General features: G+C 35.2%; 3 protein-coding genes across 3 annotated transcripts in view; 1 reads left to right on the top strand and 2 right to left on the bottom strand.

Annotated features, from left to right (window-relative positions):
- The window catches only part of LOC142354029 (contactin-4-like), a 330,197-nt gene that overhangs the window by 276,597 nt on the left and 28,288 nt on the right, over positions 1-25,312 (bottom strand). The gene's annotated exons all lie outside the window — the stretch shown is intronic.
- Positions 2,526-5,529, top strand: LOC142354021 (synaptic vesicle 2-related protein-like). Its single transcript, XM_075406281.1, has 2 exons — positions 2,526-3,331; positions 4,440-5,529. Exons 1-2 carry the CDS (start codon positions 2,740-2,742, stop codon positions 5,456-5,458), a joined length of 1,611 nt encoding a protein of 536 aa, XP_075262396.1. The 5' UTR covers positions 2,526-2,739; the 3' UTR covers positions 5,459-5,529.
- Positions 16,040-25,312, bottom strand: part of LOC142354115 (flotillin-2-like) — a 33,832-nt gene continuing 24,559 nt past the window's right edge. Inside the window, exon 7 of the mRNA XM_075406384.1 lies at positions 16,040-16,063. Coding sequence (XP_075262499.1) covers positions 16,040-16,063 — 24 coding nt within the window. The remainder of the gene's footprint in view (positions 16,064-25,312) is intronic.

Here is a 25,312-nt window from a genome sequence, read left to right as displayed (position 1 = left end):
AGATTTAGTTGGAATTATAGCTAGTTATAAATATTTTGAAATATAAATATATTATAGTTTAAAGTTTAACTAGTTACAAGAGATTATCCAAAAGTTTATCCAAAAGTTTATCCAAAAGTTTAACTAGTTATAAGAGTTTGATTAGATACAAATATTTTTGAATAATTATATATATATAAAATTTTGATTCCTTATAAATAATGGGAGCAGCATGTTTAGAGTGTAATTATAAAAGTGGATTTCCCTTGAATTTACTTTTTCATTATAAAATGAATCATAAGGATAAAATTCGTAAGTGTGTAAGTGGAAGTAAATTTTTGAGAGGTGTTTGCATTAGTATTGCCTATTCAAAGATAAGGGGAGTTGCTTCAAAAGGTCCTAGCTCTAACTCTAACTCTAATTCTAAATCTAATTCTGATTCTAATTCTAATTCTAATTCTGATTCTGATTCTAATTCTAATTCTAATACTGATTCTAATTCTTCTAATTCTAATTCTTATTCTAATTCTGATTCTAATTCTAATTCTGATTCTATTCCTAATCCTACTCCTATTCCAAATCCAAATGTTAATGTTAATGCTAATTCAAATCCAAATCCAAATGTTAATGTTAATCCAAATCCAAATGTTAATGTTAACCCAAATCCAAATCCAAATGTTAATGTTAATGCTAATCCAAATCCAAATGTTAATGTTAATGCCAATCCAAATCCAAATGTTAATCTGAATGCTAATCCAAATCCAAATCCAAATGTTAATGTTAAGGCTAATGCTAGAAATAATAAAGCTTAAACTAGAAATTGTTATAGATGTTATTCTTTAAAAACACTAGCTGATTTTGATGAAAGTAAGTATACATGTAGAATTTGTACTTCAGCTAAAGTTAATTGTCTATATTGTCCTTCTGTTGTGAGATATGGTGGGACATGGACACATATAAAGAAACAACACACGGATGTAGATTTACCTAGGATTTACTAAAAATTTAAATGAAAGATCTGTTGATACTCAAATTGGGGAAAATTGTTCATGTAAATATTATAATTTAGCAACCTTTCTTATTAATAATGGTATAGATGTAGACAAATTAAAAGGGAATACAAATATATTAAAGGGCATAGATAATTTGAAAATAAGAAATAATAGTATAAATAAATAATAGTTTAAATAAATAAATAATAGTATAGATATAAATAATAAATAATTGTATAGATATAAATAAAGGAAATAAAATAAAAGAGAATATAAATTTTTTATCAAAGAGCATAGATAATTAAAAAATAGATAATAGTATAAATAAAATAAACAAAAATAGGATAAATAAATAATAAACAAAATAGAAGAGATTATAAAAGTTTATCAAAGAGTATAGATAAATAAAAAATAATAGTATAAATAAAATAAATAAAGTAAAACAGAATATAAATTTATCAAAGAGCATAGATAAATAAAAAATAAATAATAGAATAGATATAAATAAAGTAAAAGAGAATATAAATTTATCAACGAGTAAAGATAAAAAAATAATAGTATAAATAGAAGAAATAAAGTAAAAGAGAATATAAATTTATCAAAGAGTACAGATAAATAAAATATTTTAGTATAAATAAAAAATAAACAATAGTATAGCTGTAAATAAAGTAAAAGAGAATATAAATTTATCAAAGAGCATAGATAAATAAAAAATAAATAATAGTATAGATATAAATAAAGTAAAAGAGAATATAAATTTTTCAAAGAGTATAGATAAATAACAAATAATAGTATAAATAAAAAATAAATAATAGTATAGATATAAATAAAGTAAAAGAGATTATAAATTTTATCAAAGAGAATAGATAAATAAAAATAGTAGTATTAATAATATTATAAATATAGATAAAGTAAAAGAAAATATAAATTTATCAAAATTTAATAAAAATTAAAATAAAAAAATAAAATATTTAATAATTTTAATAAAAAGAAGGAATTCATTCTTAAGTGTGAAAAGGTGTAATTTTGTACTCAGGCATCACTCCTATAGTGGGGGATACCCTCTTAAAGGGTGATTTCACTATTAAAAGAGGGATTTCGCTTTTATTTTTGTAATGAGTGAATTTTTATATATTTTTAAGTAATGTTTATATGTAGTAGTGGGAAAAAGGGGCATTTATCCTGTTAAAAACGAATACCCGTTAGGGTTGAGTTTTTGGTCTGGATAGCCCCTTTTTCCCACTACTCACATTTAGTGTCACCTTTTCACCTCAAAATAAAGAAATAATTAAAATAGAAACGTTTAGAGCCAGCCAACGTATTGGTCACAATTCAATGGTTTTTACCCTCAGGCAAAAGTGGAATGTATCCAATATACATAATTCTTTTGATCATGAGCTATATTAGCGATGTTTGACTGTAATATAAAGCAGCTGAATAAAAAGAATGATTGTTTAGTTGTTGTTTTCTGACTTCTGAATAAAAACTAATGCTTTGCTAGTACAATTTTATTCGCTACTGAGCTTTTTTACAATCAAAGTTACAGTGAACTGATCTAAATTCAAGTTTGACTATATCATATTATGTTATTATTATTAATAATAATATTAACGTTTTTGAACTGATTTTACTCGTGCTCTTTTCATATCTATTTTTTCTCAATCTCAGCTATCTTTCGATCGCGTACGCCTCTTTCTCGAGGATTGATGTTGAAAAAACGTGAATCGATAATCAACACGTGAAATAATTTACATTTACAACTGATCACATGGGTGCATACAGGAAATTAGTGAAGAAAGGTGAGCTTGTTTGGGAAGAAGGCGACAGCCCAGATGAGGACAACCCGGGGCAGGGTTCGAGTGAGTTCACAGAAGACCCTTCTCCCTCTACGAGTTACCCCGAGAGTACTAACAGCAGTCTACTCGGAATTATTGAGTGGACTTCTAGTGACCCATCAAGTGATTCGGATTCTCTTTTTCCTTTTAAGGAAGGTGCCGAGTACACGACATCCGAAGTCATGGACAGATTAGGATTCGGGAAGTCACATGCACTTCATTTGTCAGTGCTTCTACTCGCGTTCTTCAGCGAGTTCAGCATGGTTCAATTGACTCCTATTTTGTTCACTATGATGGTAAACGATTTGGATGTGGATATTAGTCGCGAAAACGGGCTGAACGCGGCCACGGATGCTGGATTTGCCCTGAGTTACCCACTATGGGGTTATTTTGCAGACCAGCATGGTCGCAAGCCAGCTGTGATATTGTCCGGAGTCTGGGCGATGATCTGGAGTTACATGTGTTGTGCTTCTCCAACTGCAATGTGGCTCATTCTCTTCAGATTAATATTCTCATTTGCTGGAGGTAAATTAACGTCGGGCGAATTGCTCTCAAATGACTGGCCGGGGGGGGGGGGGGGGGGGGGGGGGGTGAAGTGATGGGCTCATACTCGTACGAACTACCCTTTACACCAAGAATTTACGTCTCCTAAACAGGTTCAGTGGATCAGAGGAAACATTGGTCGAGCGAAAAATCGCATAAAAAAGACCACAAGACTAACATAATTGGAATAAACTTTGTTTGAGAGAAATTAATAATGTTTTTTTTTAATATTAATTTCAAGCATGTAACCTTAACCAAGTGGCTTTTAAATTTGCGTTGAGTTTTAAAAAACCCGGGTCGAGGTTTTTGGGTATATTTTTGTAAGAAATGCGGTGAATGCGGTGAATTTTTGTAAGAAATGCGGTGATTGCGGTGAAAATAAATATTTCACTGCATTTCACCGCATTTCCTACAAAAATTCACCACAATTCTTGCAAAAATTCGCCGCATCGACTTTTGTGGCACATTAATGTAAGAAATGCGGTGAAAGCGGTGAAAAAAATAATTCACCACATTTCATGTAAAAATTCACGGCATATGATTTCCAAAGTTTACTCAATCTGATTTAAATTCACAAGATGTTAGTGACAGTTGGAGCAGTTGACTTAGCATTTGAAGGCATGCAGGAGGTCAGAGGTTCGAACCCGTGTGGTGCCGAATCATTTTTGTGAGAACGCGGTGAAAATAAATAATTCACCGCGATTTACCGCAAAAAGATGTAAGAAACACGCGGTGAAATTTTTTTTCACCGCATTTCGTACGAAAATTCACCGCCAAACCTTGACCCGGGAATCAGTATCAAAATTTATTGAAAATTAGTGGTGTAGATTTGCATCTCTCCGACTTTTCTGCGGAATATTTCCGAAAGTTACTGCTTCGAATGTAGCGAAGATAACAGTCAGTACGTTATTAATGGCAAAACGGCCGCACTAGTTTCATCTGATTGGAATTGAAATTCCTTTGTGTTGTATTTAAAACGTTCATATGAGTTGTTTTTCTCATTAGAGGCATGTGAAATTTATATACCGGGCAGGATACAGCTTAAGGAAGGTATTGTAAAGAGGTATTGTTTGAGAAGCATCTGTTTCAGGCGTGACAAACATCACTATGACGTATTACTACGAGTACTTGCCTACCAAATTCCAATGGGTGGGACCTCTATCGGGCAACCAAGTTGGGGGGTACGTCTTCGCCGGCACCTTCCCAATTTTCATCGGGTACCTTCTCTCTTTCATGAACAACACAGACTTGTGGCGAATTTACTTGGCAATAACATCAATACCACTTATAATATTCTGTGTACTTTCTGTATTCGTTTTGGAGGAATCTCCTCGTTATTTAGTTCACACCGGCAACAGTGAAAAGGCGTTCAAAATTCTCGAAAAGATTGCCAAGAGTAACAAAAAGGAACTTCCGGGCAGTTTTTCCTTAATTCGTGAACCCGAGCTTGGCTCTATTGAAGAAGACAACTCTACTTTCTGGCAAAACGTAAAACAAGCTGTGCAAAATAAAGAAATTTTGAGAAGTATGTTATGCATAGCATTGATTGGAACAACGACCCGATTTATAAACTACGGAATGGTTTTCATCAAAAACGAATTCGTATTTTCAGAAGGTCGAAATTACTACTGCTCGAAATTATCCGTTCGGAAAGTTTACTTGGACGGGGAAGATTATCTATTAATGTTATTGACAGTTTTAGGCGAGGTCATAGCGGTTATAGTTGTAATTCCCGTGCTCAAAAGTGGAGTCAGTTTGAAAGTTACTGCTATACTTTCATACAGCATCAATTTTCTATTGACTACAATTCTTTTCTCATGCCCATCTGTTACGTCAGCACTTTTTATAATTTCTCTCATCAAGGTTCTTAACCAGGTCGTAAATTTGAACATGTGGCTACGGCTATCCGGACTTCTGCCCACTAAAGTGAGAGCAACTCTGTTTGGAGTGTGTACATTTTTCATGTATTTCACACTGCCTGTTTTGCCTTACTTGACAGTGGACCTGGCAGATTATGACCAACATTACGTCACTGGAATCTGTTTGATCTACATTACAATTGGACTCGTAGGAGCTGCAATGTTGCCTAAGAAAGTTTACCAGAACTGATCTCAAAACTCAATTTTTTTCAATCACACTTTTGTTTCATTTTCTCGTCGTTGAAAAATATTTTATTTTTGTTTTCCTCTAAGTTTACGCAGAATATCACTAAAGAGTTTTCCTGTAATATCTTCAATGGGTTACACGATCCATGCAAACTCAACCAACAAGTAAAGAGACTGTAATCAAGATTTACTTAGAAATGTGACTTCTAACATTGCGACGCAGAGGTAATATTTCCGCCTGAGTAAAAATTGGGAGAAAAATAGATACACAAAATGAACGAAATTAGGAGACAAGCTTTGTATCCTATTTTTCTCAAAAGGGAGTTACGTCATTTTTGCAAAATTAGGATACTTTGTATTTGTAAAATAGGTGACAACTCTTGTAGCGCGTTTCCGCTCATTTTAGGCATCTATTTTTCGCAGTAAATTTGTCTCTAATTCGCAATTGAGGCTAATTAAAAGCGCGTTTTTAAGCATGCAAAAGTAATTTACAGCTTTATTGATGGAGCATACAAAAGTGAATGGAAGCTTTCAATGTGATTTAAAGATGCAATTCATGACGCGACAAAAATATCTGTTTAGAACTTTGGTTTTTGTTGTTTTTCAGTGGAAGTCATTTGATATGTGATATACACCTTTTTCCTTTCCAGTACCATTGCAGCAGATACACCACCAGGACGGAAGCTTTAAAATTACTGGATATCTATAAACCTGTAAGTATGCGGAAAAAAATGTTGATTCAAAAAATATTAGACCCCTGTAAACCTGTAAAAAGACGCAAATGCGGTCCAGCAATGGAGGGATTATTCAGAAAAAAATAGACATTCAAAACAGACGCAGAATTGAGGGATTTTTCAGAAGCAAATGATAGACACCTGTAACTGTAAAACTGTAAATAGAAGCAAAAAAATTGAACAAATTCTTTATAACAATTCATTTGCTGAGTTCAAAAGCAAATCACTTATTAATTCAAGTTAAGCAAGAAAAAATTTAAAAAAAGTATCAATTCACATGTGATTTTTTTACCGAAATTTCCCTCTGTCCAATCCTACATTTTTATGGACAAACAAGAGGATTTAATAAGTTAGTAAAGGACAAAACTTCGTTTTATAGATAGAAAAATTTACCTAAATGATAGATTTCCTTGATGAAATAGCCAATTCAACCATAGAGCAAAAAAAGAAAAATGTGAAACTAAGGGATTTTTCAAAAATTATTTCATTTGTTAAATTGTAATAAAACTATTTCAAAACAATGATGCTTATATACAAATAAAAGCCTTAAAATCATGAAGAAATAGTGAGGCAATAATCAAGAATATCAGCTGATGCTATTTTTATTCTCCAGCACCCTGAAAAGAAACAAAATTTTTTCAGAAACTAATTTGTTAGTCAAATTTTCTGAGAAATCCCTAAAAGATGTTTTGGGTGATGTCAATTCCATTTCCCGACCTACAACTCGCATCCAATAAAAACATTGTGATAAATATGAGACCAAAATGTTGTATTATTAGCCTGTTAACAGCTTTTAATCACTTAATTCCTATCAATTACTAAATGCGCATTAAATAAGGCTTAATTGCGTATTATATATACAATCAGTGCGAAAATTAGATACATTCAGAGCGAAATAGAGTGACCTTGCGCGCGGAAAAAGATACATAAATCGAATCGATTCCTGATACATAGCGCGCGAAAAATAGGATACACTGCTTGGATATCAATTTCGTGGTTAAAATTTGGGAACTTTTGCGAACACGTGTAGCGCAATTCCCTTCAACTTTGCCTGTTTTATTTAAAGTATCTATTTTCGGCAAAATTGTTGCATTTTCAATATATTAATATAGCAAAAAGGAACAAGAGATATGCAGATTGGACAAATTTGTCAGTAACGATTTTGGTGTACCTCTGCGGCGTCATGAAATAAGTGTAAAAATAAAGACATTTTTAATTCAATTCTTAGTTTGAGAAAATTAGGATACTGAAACAATAACAATCAGCACAAACAATCAACAACAAAGTACCGATTCAATGCAGACTTGAAACTTTAAAAAAGAATTGAATTAACTCAAGACATTTTTTTTCAAATTGATAAAAATAGTTGTGGCATTTTTAAATAATTAAAACGACATTTAATTTTTAGCAAATAACATTTGCATAAAGTTTTCTAGAATCTAAACCTTAAACATCTCAATTTACAGAGTGTGACGGATTTGAAGGAACATCAAGAAGCTTAGAAATTCTGTTCTTAAAGTTTCAAAAAACAAAAAAATTACCTGGCGAACTGTATTGCTATATTGATAAACAATGGCCACAAAACTAAACTCGATTCGCATTTTGTCTTGGCGCTGTCAGTATCTAATTGACCTATCAATCAGATGTCAGAAATTAAATTCTCTCATCCATTGAAACCTGATGCTAACATCCACTGACCTCTAACTAAAGAATTCGATTGTGCCAGGGGCGTATATTATTCTCATGAAGTATAGCGAAAATAGAAAATCACGTCCCGGAAATCGGAACTAACATCTATTCACATGTCAATCAACTAGAATTATTTTTAGCTAAACCTAATTTCCATGGTTTGTTTTTGCATAGTTAAATACTATAGACAAGAGCTATTTTTTGTATATTTTCAGTTCAAAATTTACAAAATTTAATCGAAAATTTACCGACAACGACAATTGTGTTATCGACAACGACAATTGTGTCTAGACCACCGAATGTCCGACAAAACTTGGACCCACAGAACGCTTAATCCTGTACTGCATGGTTAATGTCTTCTGTGGCGAAAAGTGGTGCATAGAAGAAACAGGACATAATCAACACAGAACGTACCATTGTGGAACTACAGGTAAAGAATGCTTTTCCTAGAATGTGAGGACAAGAAGCAATTCTGAATTTAGGAGCTGAATGAGTGCTCGGAAGTTATTAGATTCTCCGTTTAAAGACATCAAAAATGCGATTCGAAACTAGATTTCTCCAAAGGGGAGAGTAGTAACGGCAGAAAGGGCTAAGTTTCTCTCCGTAATGAAAACTGTAGGGGAATTAGACAACGATTTCTGGGCAGCTCTCAGAGAGGAAGAACGTTATTGTGATTTCGAAAAAATCAAAATAGTTACCAATCCCAGGAAGGAGTTTGTGAAAAAAAATCCCAGGTGAGGTAACATGACGCCAAACATAGACTACTAGACGGTATTAAAGCAACTGCAGCAATGTCCATTGCTGAATTAACTGAGAATTTAAAGTTCAGAAGTCATGCAATGGCTTTTGCCAGCTCTTCATCAGGCAATAAGCATTTTACTGTGGAAGAAGAAGTTGGGTACAACATCAAAAACATATTTCGAAAACCAAAGGGAAAAATTACACATAGCAAAATCAACAATTTGTGTACTAGATGCTTAGGAACACCACATTCTAGCAGACCTTGTCCAGCGATAAATAAAAAAGCCACACATGTAAGAAAGTGAGATGATTCTCAAAAAAGAGTAGAAGCAAATCTGAGAAAGCAGCTGGCGGGCTTCTTTGGCAAGAAGGACATCCACTAACAATGTCTCGAAGAAATTGACTCCACCCGATGAAAATTCCTCAAACATAGAGCGGTTAGCACAGGCAATAGTCTTTGGGGTTACAAAATTGAAAAAATTTCGAAGATGATTTACCCTACAAAAAGATGCAAAACCACTCAAATTGTTCCATGCGCCGCACGAGGAGATCCCGAAGAGAGCAACAGCAAGGATCACAAATTGTGCAATAGCTCTGATGAGTTTCGATTTCGAGTTGAAGTACTCATCAGAACAGAAGATACCGCTCGCCGATGCTTTGAGCAGGATGCATTTTGAGGAAGACCAATCTGACAACGATAGAGTGTTCTTCGCAATCAACAACACTTACTTCGCACAAACTGACTTGGTGACCAAACAGAAAAAAGAACAGAACTCGGAACAAAGAGTCTATTCCGGGACTTAAAGATAAGAATCAAATGTGGAAATTTGAAACAAAGTGTGGATGCTGAGAAAGGATTTGAACAACAGAGAGAAGCATTGACCGTACGCAATGCAATCATCTACAGAGGTATTGTTCTGTTCATTCAAACCAAACTCAGATATTTGGTTTTGGCAAAAGCATACGAGACGCATCCTGTGGCTTTCGGTTCTCCGCACAGAATCTATTAGGTACCGGAATGAAAATGAAACGCAAAGGCCAGCGCTCATTTCGCGGTTCTATTGAGGGTCGGAACAAGTACTTCATGTCGATTGGACTCGTAGTCATGAGGCAACTTTTCATATATGCCAATTCTACAAATTCAGTGCATTCAAAACTAACCTTCAAATTCAGACTATCCTATTGGATACTAATAGACGTAGAATTTAAAATAGCTAAATCCCACTTTGACACTTCAGAATGTAGACATTTGTTTTTACCAAATGTCTGACAAAACCGAAATTACATTCTATACAAATGCGTATATTATTTTAACGATTGCCTGAACTCAAACCTAAATAATTTTCAAGATCCTTTTGTTTTTGGTGATGAACAAATTTTAAATTAGTCTGCCTTTGTTATCAAACCTTTTGAGATACAAAAAATTTAAAAACTTTATACGAATCGCCAGAAAGAAGCGGCAAACGTCGGGCGAATTGCCATCAGACAAAAAAGCGTTCATGCGAAAAATCGCATAAAAACCATAATTGCTACAAACTTTGAATTCATGTTTCTCTCAGAAAAATTGTGGTTTCAGATTTTCATAAATCTTTACCTCCTGATATTTTTATGCTTGCAAACATACATTATGATATCATCGATCATAGCATAAATCACTTATAGAGAAGTTCAATCACCCTCACACATCTTTGGTATCTTTTTTGCTGAGCAAGAAAGTACCAAATTGTGCATTAAAATAGCAAAAAAATATATTTGATTATATTTTTCAAACAGGGATTTTTTCTTCAGTAAATAATTCAGAATGCCAATTTCCCAAGGTAATTGTCTTGTATGAGGTTCTTCAAATGACGTTATTAAACGTTACTATAGTACACTATTTATATCTTTAAATCTGTATTTAAGAAAATCAGGTAATTTTTATCTGATTCTCATTAGTACAATGTCGCCAACTGAGTTTAGCTGCCCGGGTCAAATGTCCTCCCAAAAATCCTCCCATTTTGTTGTAAGAGTGGGGGGTAATTCGTCTATGGGAGGTAAATTGATGTAAGAGTGTGGGGGTACTTTGCTCAGAGGGGGTAAAATGATGTAAGAGTTGGGCTGCAATCGGAGGACTTTTGAGGAATTACCCCCACCCCCTGAGTGAAATTTTCATGTAAGAGTTGGTTGCAATGGGAGGACTTTTCATGAATTACCCCACCTGACTGAAATTGCCATGTAGGAATGGGCTGCAATTGAAAGACTTTTGGGGAATTACCCCCCTGACTGAAATTTCCATTTAAGAGTGTGCTGCAATGGGTAAAATGGTGTAAGAGTGAGGGGGTAATTTGTTCAGAGGGGGGTAAAATGATGTAAGAGCTGGGCTGCCAAGGGGGGTAAAATGGTGTAATAGTGAGGGGGTAATTGGTTTTTTGGCAATCTTCAGGTATGGGGGCTAAAACAATGTAAGATTGGTGGGGGGGGGGGGGGGGGATAAAATGATGCAAGAGTTGGGCTGCCAAGGGGGGTAAAATGATGTAAGTGTGGAGCTGCAATGAGCGGATTTTTTAAGAAAATGCAGCTCAAAATTCTTACGTGTTTTTGGGCTGCATTGGGTTTCCGAGGGGGGTAAAATGGTGTAAGAGTGGGGGGGGGGGGGTAAAAGACACATTAACCCCCCACTCTTACATCTTTTCGGTCTGTCAAGGGGGGTAAAACGATGTAAGAGTTCGGGGGTTTTTCTCCGTTACCCCCGAACTCTTACATCGTTTTACCCCCCTTGACAGAGGAAAAAGATGTAAGAGTGGGGGGTTAATTTGTCTTTTACCCTATCACTCTTACACCATTTTTACCCCCGTTGGAAGCCCAATGCAGCCCAAAAAGGTGTAAGAGTTTTAGGCTGCTTTTTCCTAAAAAATCCCTCCATTGCAGCCCCACTTTTACGTCATTTTGGGCGGAAAAATTCAACCCGGGTGGTTAACATTGTGAATGAGAGAACAATTTTGCTCACACAAAGCTCCACAATTCAAGGGCTTGAAAGTCAATCGATAAAACAAATAATTGACTACACGCTAACTTGAAAAAGCTTAAATCTGCGTTTCTGAACAATTAAACAACATAGCTGGCAGCTTGAAGGAACGTAGTAGCAAAAGCTGTGCAGATCTGCAGACTCGAAAAGATAGTAAACAAAATAAAAAGATTTCATTAAATGTCGAGATGTTATATTTGATTGTGAATCGATATAACTTATTGCTCCTTCTACTAGGCGCTCTTAAATACCCTTCAATTAGGGTGACACACATATTACCTTGACCTTATTGCGTTGAATTAAAGTAAAGAAAATTCAATTTCAGTGAGGAGGTCAATTTTGAGAGGTAAGTCAAGTGTGACCAAAAACTTAATCACAAGAATGAGCAACAAACTCGGCCCACTAAATGAAAAATGACGCCACGAACGGAATTTAGAAATTGTGTGAACGAATGAACAAAAATCGGACTTTTAGTGTTTGTGACGTCATATGATTGTAACAAAAATCTTGAAATAAAAACAGCCGGAAGAAATCCGGAAGCGACTCGAAGCGTCAAAACTTCACACACAAACCCGTACTTGCAACGGAAGCCATTATCTTTTGTATTAAACCGTTAACTCATTAAATCCCCAGGTCTGAACTAAACACTGGTAAAACTTAAACCATTGTCAACAAGAGAAACAAAATGCAGCAAAATTTTATATTGAAAACGTTTGGTAATGTTAAAAAATTCCGAAACAATTAAGATGGTGAATATACTGATAGGCTGAAAAAGCCGACAGGGCTATCAATTGCCCTCAAAAAACTATCAATTGCCCTCAAAAGGTTCTAACCTCAAGAAGATCGCGTAAGCAAATGGCAGATAATATTCTTAGAAACTAAGTTAAATCTTTTCAAAAAATAATGCTCAAATTTAAGGAGCAGAAAACCACTATAATTACACTTCTAATCACTGCAATTAAGACAAAAAGCAACACATATTTATTCCTTGTTGTATATATGCTAGACAACATGGTTTCATTTTAACTCAAAAATTAAAGTGATCACTGAAAAGACATAAGCAGCGCAAGAATACCCAAAAGCAAAAAATCGTTTAAATGAGAACCAAGGCCAGAAGAAATTTTCATAAATAGTATTAATTGGAAATTTTAGAAAAGGCTCGCTAGCAAACTCTCAGTACTGCCTTATGTTGAATGAAATCAATTGCAAACCAAAGAAATGACGAAAAATCTAAGAAAAAGCAGAAATCATTCAAATTCTCAACAACTAAAAAAATCAATAGACCGAATATAAATGCAGGTGCCAGGACAAAGCTAGACTGATACTACCTAAAATGTGAAGAATTTGGACACAATGTAAGGCACACCGTAACAAAAAGACATTCTTGATTTTTGAAAGTTCAAAATCAAATTTAAAAAATCAAGAAAAACGAATACATTTCCTTGTTCAGCATTCGAGACATAGAAAAGATAACTAGTCATCCGATACAAAGATCTATCCTCTTTAAGAGAACAAAAACTAGGAAAAAGAAGAATTCAAACATACGAAACATTGAAACATTTTGCAAAAACATTGGTCAAAAAATTTTAAGACTGCATTTTTGAAAAAATTTTAAATCTTTTTCAAAATATTAACGCCGAAAAATGATTGAATTTTTATTGAAACAAAGTTAAAGTCCGTCATGTTGCACAAAATGACTATTTCCAGTAATTAAAACCAAAATACAAAAAAACTGACAAAAACCGTAGAAAACTACCAAAATCGGATTAGCATATGTACAATTTTATAAAACAAAATAAAATCGAGGTAGAAAGAGGTGTTGTGTATACGAATTATCAAAAGGAAATTGCAATATGAACTGATTTTTGACAAAAAAGACGGTTAAAATATCCAAAAATGGAGAAATTAATACAAAAAAAAGCCAAAAATTAACTAAAAAATCAAGAAACATGTGCCAATTTTTGAAATTGAAACGCATTTTCAGGCTCTGAAAACACTGTGGCATCAATTTCCGAGGTTAACATTTCAATATAGCATCGAATAAAGATTATTTCTACAAAACACCAAATTACAAGAGAAAATTGGGTAACTTAGACGAAAAACGGCTAAAAACGGTTAGCTATATATGCCACTCAGTCAAAAACAACTTTTCAAAGTCAAAGTCATTCACTTAATGCAGCGCATGATCAAAAAACTTCTCTCGCTCAGAAAAAATTAGTTCACACGGCAATTTTACTCACTTTCTCGTTTACGTCGAAACAGTGTCTGAACGAATAGTACTTCCGGTAAAAAAAACCTTAAGAAAACCAATACTCCTCTTCGAGTCGTAAAAAACCAAGAGAAGGCCAATAATAACCCCAACTATTGCTGTGCGGCTATTAATAAACCTACAAACGTCGCACCAATTGCCCTCGAAAGACAAGCCAGGGAATTTAATTCGGAGGGGGCTTTAGCCTAGGCAAATCCCTACTAGGGAGGGATTCGAACCTTAACTCCTGCGTTCTCGACTGAAGCGATATTCACTAGGCTATCAAGCCCTTGTTATTTCCCATCTTACAATCGCTTTTGTTTGAGCAACAGACTTAATTTCTGGACAAAAGCAATTTATATCACGCAGAAAAATAGAACTGAAGCTTCATAGCCCCTCGAAAAGTCAAATAGGTCCAAGTGATCAAGTAAATAATTGCAGTGAAAAGACTAACAGGACCTGAATGTAACGAACGCCCCAATGATTATTTGAGAGCATTTCACACGTTGCAGTTACAACTGCCTTAAATTATTGAAGTTCTCCGCAAGTCTTTCTCGTTTTGATATTTAGCTGGTGGTACGGGCCTTATCCGAATTCAATGGAAAACATCCGAAAAATATTGGAATTTAAATTTTATTTTATTTACATGCTAGGATCCAAATAATAAAGCATCTAATAAATAAGCATCGATAGGACAAACAACAAGTAGTAGTACCATATATTACAATTCTATTGAGAAAATTCATCCAATAAAAAACCGTAAATTTTTACACAGCTCTGATAAAATTCTGTCGTGCTCACGCACCTTAGTTACCATACAGCGAACTCTCAATTTTGACACTATTTTTCTAAATTAGGCGCAGTTTCAATCAAGTACCTGAATTCTTGCAGGATTGTAATCCTAGAAAATCTAACAATTTGTGAAAAACTTTACACGCCACACTTTGTCCAAAATGTTAATGCTGCATAAAATGAATGAGATCTAAAATTCGCTTTATGATGTCTACCTTAAGAGGAAACCCACCCATATCAACTGCATATCTACTTTCCCATTACTTCACTTTCTAACTAAGCTGCCAACCAGTTGTCTATCCACGTCTAGAGGCAAGGGGAATTATTTAGGGCTAATTTCAGAACTGTTCTTAATAGAGATTCGTTCAATCAAATATATTTAATAACTTAAAAACAATATTAACTTGCCTCTAACCGATGGATATCTAACTACATTGCAACTTCAGCTAAACCAGAAACATTCTAAATTATTGACACGGCACAGCAGGACTAAAAGAGCATATCTATAAACGCATCAAATTACCAACTACTAGCTCAAGTAAGTCTAAGACAAAATTCCATCAGGAAAATACAACACTGCCAAGTTTGGAATTACATGGAAGCCTTTGTGTATTTATCGAATAATAGGGTGCGGGTCCTACTATTTCAAAATGTTATTGAACTTTCAAATCTTATCTACTTTCAAATCGTAATGTTGCGCCCCAAACAAATCCGAATCTAATTAGTAAAGAAAACCGAAAGCTAGTTTTTGATCTAGTTGCATCTATTTGTATATTTAATTGAATCCTAGAGGTTCTAAGGTTGTCATAGCCCTAACGCGGTAACAGAAGTTATCCCAGAAAAAGCCCGAAGTAGAACGCAACACCCAAAGAAGAGCTAACATGAAACAATTCAAACTTAACTTTTCACCTGAACACAGGTCAACTTAAAGCCCGGTCGTGTTCAAACCACAAATCGCCTACTTGCTTCTAATGCCATTTGGCAAAATTGAAACACAAAACGAATCAATTTAAAGCTTTAAGTTGACAAACATATAAAGATAAGACCAACATTAATGAAAGCTAACTACTCGTAGTGCAATTCAAATAAAACAATTTAATTGAGGATTTCTGATTAAACTGGAATTTGTAACGATCGGTTAGTCAGAGGAATTGAAAGCAGTTTTCATTATACTGTGCGCCAAGTAGTTAATTGCTCTGTCACAGTCGAACATTTTGAGAGGTTAGACAAAGTAAAAAAGAAAGTTTTTGTCTGATATTTTGGGAATAGAAGAGAAGGAGAGAAAGAAGTGACACCCAAGTAGGTAGAAGGTAGTTAGAAGGGGGATTAAGGCAGCACGTGACCTATCTCCACTGCTCTCAATCATTCATCATATCATTACGCGATAGCCTTGCCCACTGCCTGAAAACGAACAAACAAACAATTAACTTCAATTTTTGCCGCCCGAAACTGATAGCCGCAAAAAGACCATTTCATATATACACTAAAACGTAAACAATTGACGTCGGACAAATTTCGGCCAAACGACAATCGGAGGCGCGCGGGGGACTATTACTTCACTAAGGGAATTCAAATGATGTTAACCTATTAGAGCGTGTTATATTTAATTTTGGAGCAGTTCTAAACTGAAATTCATCATAAAATACAACCAAAAATACGTTCAGCTGTCGATTGTCTGAGAAAAATATAGGGAATGTTTTGAAAAATATTAAGTTTAGGGGCGCGGGAGCTCGAAGGGGGAGAGGCGTTTGGTGGCTGACTTATAAAACACAAAAGGCCAGGCGAATTGGAAAACATAGCAGGGGTGGGGAGGGGGGTAGGTTGGCGGTAGTAGGTAGGTAGGTGGACTGGAACTGTTGTTTGCTGGTGGAGGGTGTAGGTAGGTGGGGTGTCTGATTAGTTTGAACAGAGAGGAAGGACTTATGGGAAGTGAACTTCTAAAAGTCAACGCTCTAAACATAACCGACTAACGTCGGGCGAATGGCTCTCAAACGACCGGCAAACGGTTTGCTTCGTCAGTAGCTAGCCACGGTTTAGTGAGGCTAACTTTAATTGAAGAGGCGTGAGGTGATAGCAGCGGGGGGGGGGGGAGCTGATTGGGGTGGGGCAACAGTGTGAGGGTTTTTTTTTGGTTGCACGGGCCCTTATGGGCTGAACAATGTGCAGGGGTGACGATCGGGGGGGGGGGGGGGGGGGGCTGATGTGCCAGGGGGGGGGGGGGGTTGGGGTTTCAACCTCCAAGAACCGCCCTTCACACCATAAGAATAAATCTCCAAAACAGTTTCTGTGAATCGCATACTAGGAGACTAGTGAGCTGAAAAGCTCTAAGAGCACTTAATGCCCACTGAGCGCTATCTGTTTATCCCATTTTGAGGACGAAAAGTAAAATTGGTCAGACAAAAACCGGTCAAGCAAAAAATAGCATATAAAAGACCGACAGGACTAATATAATTGCCACAAACTGCGCTCGAGAGCAATTAAACAGATGTCAATGTTCGAAAACACAAAAGTCAAGTTCAAGTCATCAACAAACTTACCGGAACCAACTCAGTTCTCAGTTAAAAATTAGCTTACCTAGATTAGAAATAGCAAAAAAAACAACAATTTGTAATAAAACTAGGTGTTTAAAAAGTGCAGACCTATAACTTTGGTCTTCAGGGGTACGACAAGCTGTGACAAGGGACTGCTGCAGAAGGAAAACTTTTTCAAAATTACCCGTCGGTTTTGAATAATACCAGCAGTTGCTAATTACTATATAAAAGAAACTAAGCTAGTGTTAATGTCCACTGTTCAAAGTCGAATTCAACGTTCTAAAACAGAAGTAGATTTTCTAAAATAAATGGATTCAAGCCATGAAAAAAGTTGCTTCAGCTAAAAAATGGCCGATGGAAGACGGGAAACGGCCCGAGGAGTCGGTAAACAATCTCTTCATGTCACCTTAATCAGAAATATCACCGATAGAAAACAAAGTAACTGCTTAAAAAATTTGAGAAAGTTTCAAAATGGTAACTCAATCTTTAGTTCAGCGGTCTGCGAGCGAAGGTAGGTACGTCGCTGGGTGTGGGTAGTGAACGGAAGGGTGAGGTGGCGTTGGGGGAGAGAGTAGGTGGGGGTACCTGCGGGGAGGTGGGGCGGGTTGGTCTAAATTAACCCTATATCACCGATTTTGAAAAAGAAAAACCAATTACTTTGAAACCAGAAAAAAATTCGGGTTCGCGCCTATGCCACGCCTAACTTACCCCACCCCCTACCTGAACCCCCCAGTGAGGAAGGCGGTTGGTTTAGGTAGGCGGGGGAGGTCCATCTGTGAAGGGGTAGTTAGGTTGGGTGTTATCGGTAGTTTAAATAGGACTGTTATTGAGAAGAAAACGACTCGGAATGACCAGCAATTCCTAATTACTATGTTCAAAGCTACACTATTAAAGTCCACTGTTCGACAACAGAGGTCAAATGTTTGAGAAAAAGTCAAAGTTCTGAGAAATGTTTGAGAAAAAGTCAAAAGTCATGAACAAAGTTGCTTCAGCTAAAAACATAACCCGCAAATAGCGCCGCTCAAAACACTGTCTTACGTGGGGATGAGAACAATTATAAAGTCATAAAAAGAGCTCAAATGCGGTCCGCAGTTTCATTAGACGTGATAAATGTCAATCTGGCCCCTAAATTGTAAGAATATGAGGATGATACAAAAAATAAAAACATACCCGGCAGATTGCCGGAAAATAGCCGCCGTTGATTCCAATAAGCATGATTGGGATTGAAATAACAGAAGATATTGAAAAAAAAAGATTTTTGTACAAAAACATTTTTTTAAGTCCGATTTATTTTGAAGGCATTTCGTAGTTGAACATACTTCTGTTTCTTAGAGAGAGGCTACAGGGGCTCCTATCAATAACAATAAGCATTAGAGATGGTAAATAAGACTTATAGGAACGACGTTCAAATAGCGGGCATCTAAAATTGGGCTTTATGGGTTTATCCCGTTTCTACTTCTGACTTCAATTTTTTATACTGACCCTGTTCATTTTGAATTGCTTTGCTGCGCAACTGATGTTCAAAATCACTTTTAGCAGAATGAGAGAAGAGAGAAACTAGCCTAGAGAAGTCAAAAAGATTTCACGCAAAATGTTGAAAAGGCGGCAAAATGAGGTAAAGCGAAACATTTTTTTATTCGACGAAGTAAAAAAACATAGCAGGACAAGTCCTGAAATACAATCCGAAGAATTGAATGAAAAACAGACTTAATAAACCTGACCAGCAGATCAATTGAACAATCCCAGCCAAAAAGACAAAATCTCAAAAGTTGAGAACCTAAAAGAATCAAGCGAACTAAACAAAAAAAATAATCATTGCTAAAACTCTTGAAGCTTTTAACCTGAAGACCATAAATGATACAATTCAAAATGATCATTAGGTTACGCACAAGCTTTGAAAGAGAATTTTTGCCACTAAAAGTAGATAAATTCGAGAGATATGACAACGGCTTCAAAAAAACTGAGAAAAAAAAACTTAGAAATTTTCTGAATCTGGCTGGAACCAATATTTATCTCTGGAGTTCTGTCATGTGACCCATCTGAAAGACTTAGAAAAGCTGCGTGGGTCAGTCAGATCGTTAAACTCAGAGAATGACGAAATGAATTCAAAACATTTAAAAACAATCAAAAATTTTAAAAATCTTGCTAAAATTGTAATATTATTATCTTCAGAACCCTTTCATTGTCTCCAGAGACCATCCATTATACCGATTGCAAGCCTTGAATAGTTTCATTGGCTCATAAAGATCCACAAACTTGTAACATGATATTTTTCAGAAAATTTAGAAAAATTTTAAATTTCATCAAGATATTGCTGAAATCCAGAGTTTGATTATAAGCTACTGCATGGTTGCTAGAGGTAATGGAATGATTAACCAATATCAATCAATATAACCAATCCATTACCTTTAGCAACCATGCAGTAGCTTATAATCAAACTTTGGATGAGGTTCCTGTGCCCCTGGTGCAGGAAAAACTCAAAAATTTTCTAAACACTTTCAAAAAAACTTTAAAAAGTTTAACTTAAAAAACCTGCACATATTTGTGATATTAAAAAATTGACAACCAATCTATTGCCACTAGAAACTATGCAGTAACATACTTGCAAACCACATAGGAGGTTACCTAAATATTAAATACTAAATACCACAAATACTAAATTTACAGAAATTTAAAAAAAAAATTGCAATTTTTCTTTTGAAAAGTCGTTAAATTCGAAATATTAAAATATTGAAACAAATTCCCCATTACCAATAAAACTATGAATTAAAGTATTGCCAAAACCTGGAGGAGATGCCTTCGTCCTTGAGGTTAGAAAAACCTAAAAATTGACAAAAATTTTCAAAATCTTGAAAATTGCAACTTTTATCAAAAAACTGCTAAAACTTATGATGTTAAAATGTTGGAAACCATTCCATTATCACTAGAAAATATGCAATAACCTCTATTAAAACCAAGAGGAAGCTTCTTGACACCAGGGGCTGAAACACCTCAAAAATGACAAAAAATTTTAAAAACCTTGAAAAATTTGCGTGTTTATGTTTGGCGTACCAAAACATCTAGCTCTTAAAATGGCCAAAAAACGTAATAAACTCATGCCAAACACCATTATCAAACTTCACAAAGCTCAATTTCAGACTGGTCTAACAAAAATTTGGAAAAACGACGAAAAAATGCGAAAATTTGCAACATTTTGGACCCAAAAACTCCTAAAATGACCTTTTAACCTTGAATTACAGTCTTCCCAGTAGCTTCAACACTCTAAGCACTTGAAGGACTACTGAACGCGGTTAAGGGCCTCTAATGAAACTTGATGCCCGGAGTTTTACCTGTTTATCCCGTTTTGAAAGTCATGAAAAGGTGTGAAAACATCTTACAAAAATAAAAAAAAAGACAGAGCACCAATACAATCCAATTCTTGGATTGTAAAAAAATAGGAGCGCTATAATAGCCGGCTGAATAGATGAGGGCGGCTATTAACAAACTGACTAACGTCGGATGAAATGCAATGCTCTCGAACGACAGGCGGTGGGCAATTTAAATTTAGGGAAGTAGCTTAAAAATTTATTGGTGCCAAAACTCAGACCTGATAGGAGTTCAAACCCGCGATCTCCCGAATAGCAGTCAGACATATTAACCACTAAGTCACAATGGCGTTGTTACTCAACCGCTAACAATCACTTTGATATTAGCAAAAAATTTCATTTCAGAACGAGAGCAATTGAAGTAACCCAAAACGAAGAACGGTGCAAAAACTCAGACCTGATAGGAAATCAAACCCGTGACCTCCTGAATAGCATTCAGACATATTAACCACTAAGTCACAATGGCGTTGTTACTCACCGCTAACAATCACTTTGAAATTAGCAAAAAATTTCATTTCAGAGCGAAAGCAATTGAAGTAACCCAAAACGAAGAACGGTGCAAAAACTCAGACCTGATAGGACATCAAACCCCCGACCTCCTGAATAGCAGTCAGACATATTAACCACTAAGTCACAATGGCGTTGTTATTCAACCGCTAACAATCACTTTGATATTAGCAAAAAAAATTCCATTTCAGAACGAGAGCAATTGAAGTAACCCAAAAGGAAGAACGGTGCAAAAACTCAGACCTGATAGGAAATCAAACCCGCGACCTCCTGAATAGCAGTCAGACATATTAACCACTAAGTCACAATGGCGTTGTTATTCAGCCGCTAACAATCACTTTGATATTAGCAAAAAAAATTCATTTCAGAACGAGAGCAATTGAAGTAACCCAAAACGAAGAACGGAAGCGTGAAGGAATCGCTCGAGATTGCACAGAATGCTCGAGAACAAAAGCGCAAAAATGGGCGAAATTTTGCATTTAAAAAAGAACAACTCGTTTAAAATAACTGCTTCAAACTTCGTTCGAGAGCAATTTAAATCCAGCTCAATTAAATCAATGCACCAGAAAAATTGACGACCGCACAATTTCTCTATAAGTGTTAAAAAGTGTTCTGACGTGATCCGCAGTTTCATGAGATTTGGTAAATATGATGAATTGAGCCTCGAAACTGGAAGACTTTAAGCTTAATAATAGAACCAATCAGCAGTATACACTAAGCAACTTTGACATCTTCAGGAACTGTTTTCAAACATTGGGTTCTAGTGACATTTGATCTATCCCGTTTCTATTGATTTTGTTTCCTGACCTTGAACGTATTTGTGTAACTGCGTTGAATGAAATCTAAATTCCATTTAGTTGAAACAGTGAGATAAGTTATGTCAAAACTGAACTTGTTGAATTATGTAAAAAAGTTAGGCGAATTTAAAAATAGCAGGGCAAGTCCTGAAAACGAACCAAAGAATAGAATTAACTAATGACCTGACAACCAGACTTTTTCGCAGCAACATCAAACTATTTTAGTCAACAAAGCACATGAGCCTGTGGAAAAAATTAAACTTATTTTCCAAATAATAAGGCTTTTTTAATTAACTAAAAACTAGAGACAATCGGTAAGGATATCACTGTATATAAAAATCGACAATACGCGTCCTTAGAAGGAGTACACGACAGAATTGGTCTTGTGGGATTAATTAATAGACAAATGAAAAAAGGCAAGAGCTAGCAACAATTTGTCAGCCCATTTAAAAATTAGTGGCTTTAAAGTAAAAAAAAACAACGCTACCACTCAAATCTTTGATCTCGGCATAAAATACTATTTGAAAAGAGTAAACAACAATTGGCTTTTGCATTAAAACAAAAAGGGGGCAAGGGAAAAAAGAAGGCACGATACAAGAATTCATCAGAAACCTTTCAACAGCAAATGGTATCTAAGGCAATGAATGCAACAGCTATATAAATGCACGACATTTAGACCGCACTAGAAAGCCAGCCAGTAAGTCCGACTGTTATTTTGAGGCTAAGCGGCAGGACCATTAGAAAAGTAACAAAAAAGGGCAGGACTCGAAAATCAACAAATATGAAACAAATAGTTTAAAAGTCAGAAACACCGTCGCCTTGAATTCAAGTTATAAATTTAATTTATTCTGTGCTTAAACGAGCAATAAAAAAGGCAAAAATTTAAAACCTTGCTATTTTTTTCGAAAAAATTTTAAAAAGTGATAAAATCGCTAATTGTTTTTCAAAGCAACCATTTGCACAGTCATGAAACGCACTAACAATGAACTCAAACAACTAATTAGATTAATTATTGCTCTCTAGCAAATGAAAACTACCATTAATGCTACTTACTAACAAAACAACAAAAATGATTAAAAATATTAACGACACTAAAAAAATAACTGATATTTTCTAAAAACAAGTTGTGACAAAGTACTAGAAACCTTTAGATATCAATTCGAGATACTACACAACTTCTATTAGGCCAAACTATCGTGCCAATGAGATTGATCATGAGTGACGCTGATAAACAGGACACAAAAACTTCAACAACGTGCTAAAAATATCGTTTTAAAAAACGAATAGAGTGTAAGTCATATAAAGCATATAAAACATTCTTACATGTTTACGGCCTTTTGAAACCACAAGTTAAAATAAGGAGAATGAACTGCAAAAATAGCTCAAATTGCGGCACGTGAAACACCTTTCAAAAACCAGAAATTTTTACATACAACACTTCAAACGTACCTTGAAACAGCCTGCAAATTGCCGGAAATTAGCCGCAGTTTGACGCACATCGGGATTGAAACAGAAAAAATAAAAAAGGATAATTTCTTTCTAAGTTTTCTCAGTTGGTGTAGATTCTAAAGTTATACTTCACCTTCTAAACCAAAAACTATTAGGCTTAAAACTTATGTCAGCAAGCAATCGCTCTTAACGTTGACAACCTAATGCCCAATAACCCGGCTTTATCGGTTGATCCCATTTCTTTTCGTTTGAACCCATGATTTTGCTCTTTTGAGACAAGCATTTAAAATTCATTCAGTTGAAACAGTGAGGGAGGTAAGTCAGGAGTGCAATGTTAAAATCGTGAAATATGTAAAACGAAAAACGTGATCAAAAATTTAAACAATTTTTTCCCGAAGTCAATCAAAAGAATTGAATTTAAAACTACTGTACCTGTTTCTTGGTTTCAGTATCTTCAAAACCAGAATGGCAATGTTCAAATTTTCGCATAAACGCAGCACCGAGCTAAAAAAAGTTTCATTAACTGGGGCTCAGAAAAATTGAAAATATCACAAAACATTTGCAAATTGGTCAAGCTCTGCATACCTATGTTTTCAAAGCTATTTTTCTCCCAAGAATCTTTAGATTAACTAACGTGCAGGGTAGCACAAATCAGGCTGCACATATAAAAGATAAATCTAAGCGATAACTTAAAAATAAAAATTAGCAAAAACTAGAGAAAGGGTACCCAAGCTCTTGCGAAAATGCTCACTAAAAACTAAACTAAAGCGACTATCAAAGGTGAAAGAGGTGGCTTTTATGCAAAACGTTTTATGTAGAATAAAAACGTGAACGAAAGGTAAAGCGAACAAAAAACATAGCAGGACATGTCCTGACTCAGAATGCCAAGAATTTTCCTGACTAAACAATAAATTAGACATAGTATCGATTATGAAGAGATTGCGAAAACCATCCTGAAAAACATTCGATCACAAAAATTAAAAAAAACTGAAAACAAAAATCGACTAACGTCTGAAAAATTGCTCTTGAACGAAAGGCAGCGCAATTTAATTCAAGGGCTGTAGCCTCAATAAATTTTTCTTTATGGGTGCGAAAACACTAACCGAAGGTAGGATTCGAACCCCTACCCCTGAGTCCGCTTTACTGACCTCGAAGGAGGACTTAACTTTAGTTCGAAAAGAGAACAATTGAAATCACTCAAAAATTAAGAAGTGTGTGGAAAAGTCACTTCAAAAGTCAAAGATTATTCTAGAAGAAAAGCGCAAAACGGTCCAGCGAAAAATTTGCATAAAAAAGACACACGTTTACACTAATTGCTTCTCATTGAAGATCAATTAAATATCAAAGTCTAATTGTCGGATGTGAACAAAAAACCACAAGCAAGATAGCGAATTTTTTTCAAACAGTTTTCTCACTACTTCAAAATTATAGTGAAAAAAACTTACGCCGCAAAACCCCCTTTTTCACTCCATTTCCTGTTTAGGCGTGACCAAAATCATCACCTCAATTTAACTTCGAAAATCATGAAAATACGTGAGCAGATCTTAAGACAACGCCCCAATACACTTCAAATTCTTTGATCTGTAAAAAGGAGAGCGCATAAATAACAGCCGCTGAGAGGATGACGGCGCTATTTAATAAAAATCACGCTTCGAACCAACTCGCTTTTTCGCTTCTTTTACGACTCCAGCGTGATTAAAATCACCACTTAATTTGACTTCTCACTGACGTGAAAAGCCCAAAAAATATGTGAACAGATCTTTAAAAGACAGAGCACCAATACAATCAAAATATTTCGGATTAAAAAAGCGGATAATAGCCGTTGAGTCTGACGGTCGATATTGAAAAACATGATTAATAACAATACTCCTCTTCGAGTCTTAAAAACCGGTAGAATTTCAATACTCCTCTTCCAGTCGTAAGACGACCAGCAGGACTAATATAATTTCAATAACCTTCGTTTGAGAGCATTTAAAAGTCTAGGTTGAGTTAACTATTTTG

Source organism: Convolutriloba macropyga, chromosome 15 (assembly GCF_964194025.1).
Source record: "Convolutriloba macropyga chromosome 15, txConMacr16.3, whole genome shotgun sequence".
Taxonomy (NCBI): domain Eukaryota; kingdom Metazoa; phylum Xenacoelomorpha; order Acoela; family Convolutidae; genus Convolutriloba; species Convolutriloba macropyga.
The sequence above is the reverse complement of the archived record's forward strand: the minus strand, read 5'-3'. Positions and strand labels throughout refer to the sequence as shown.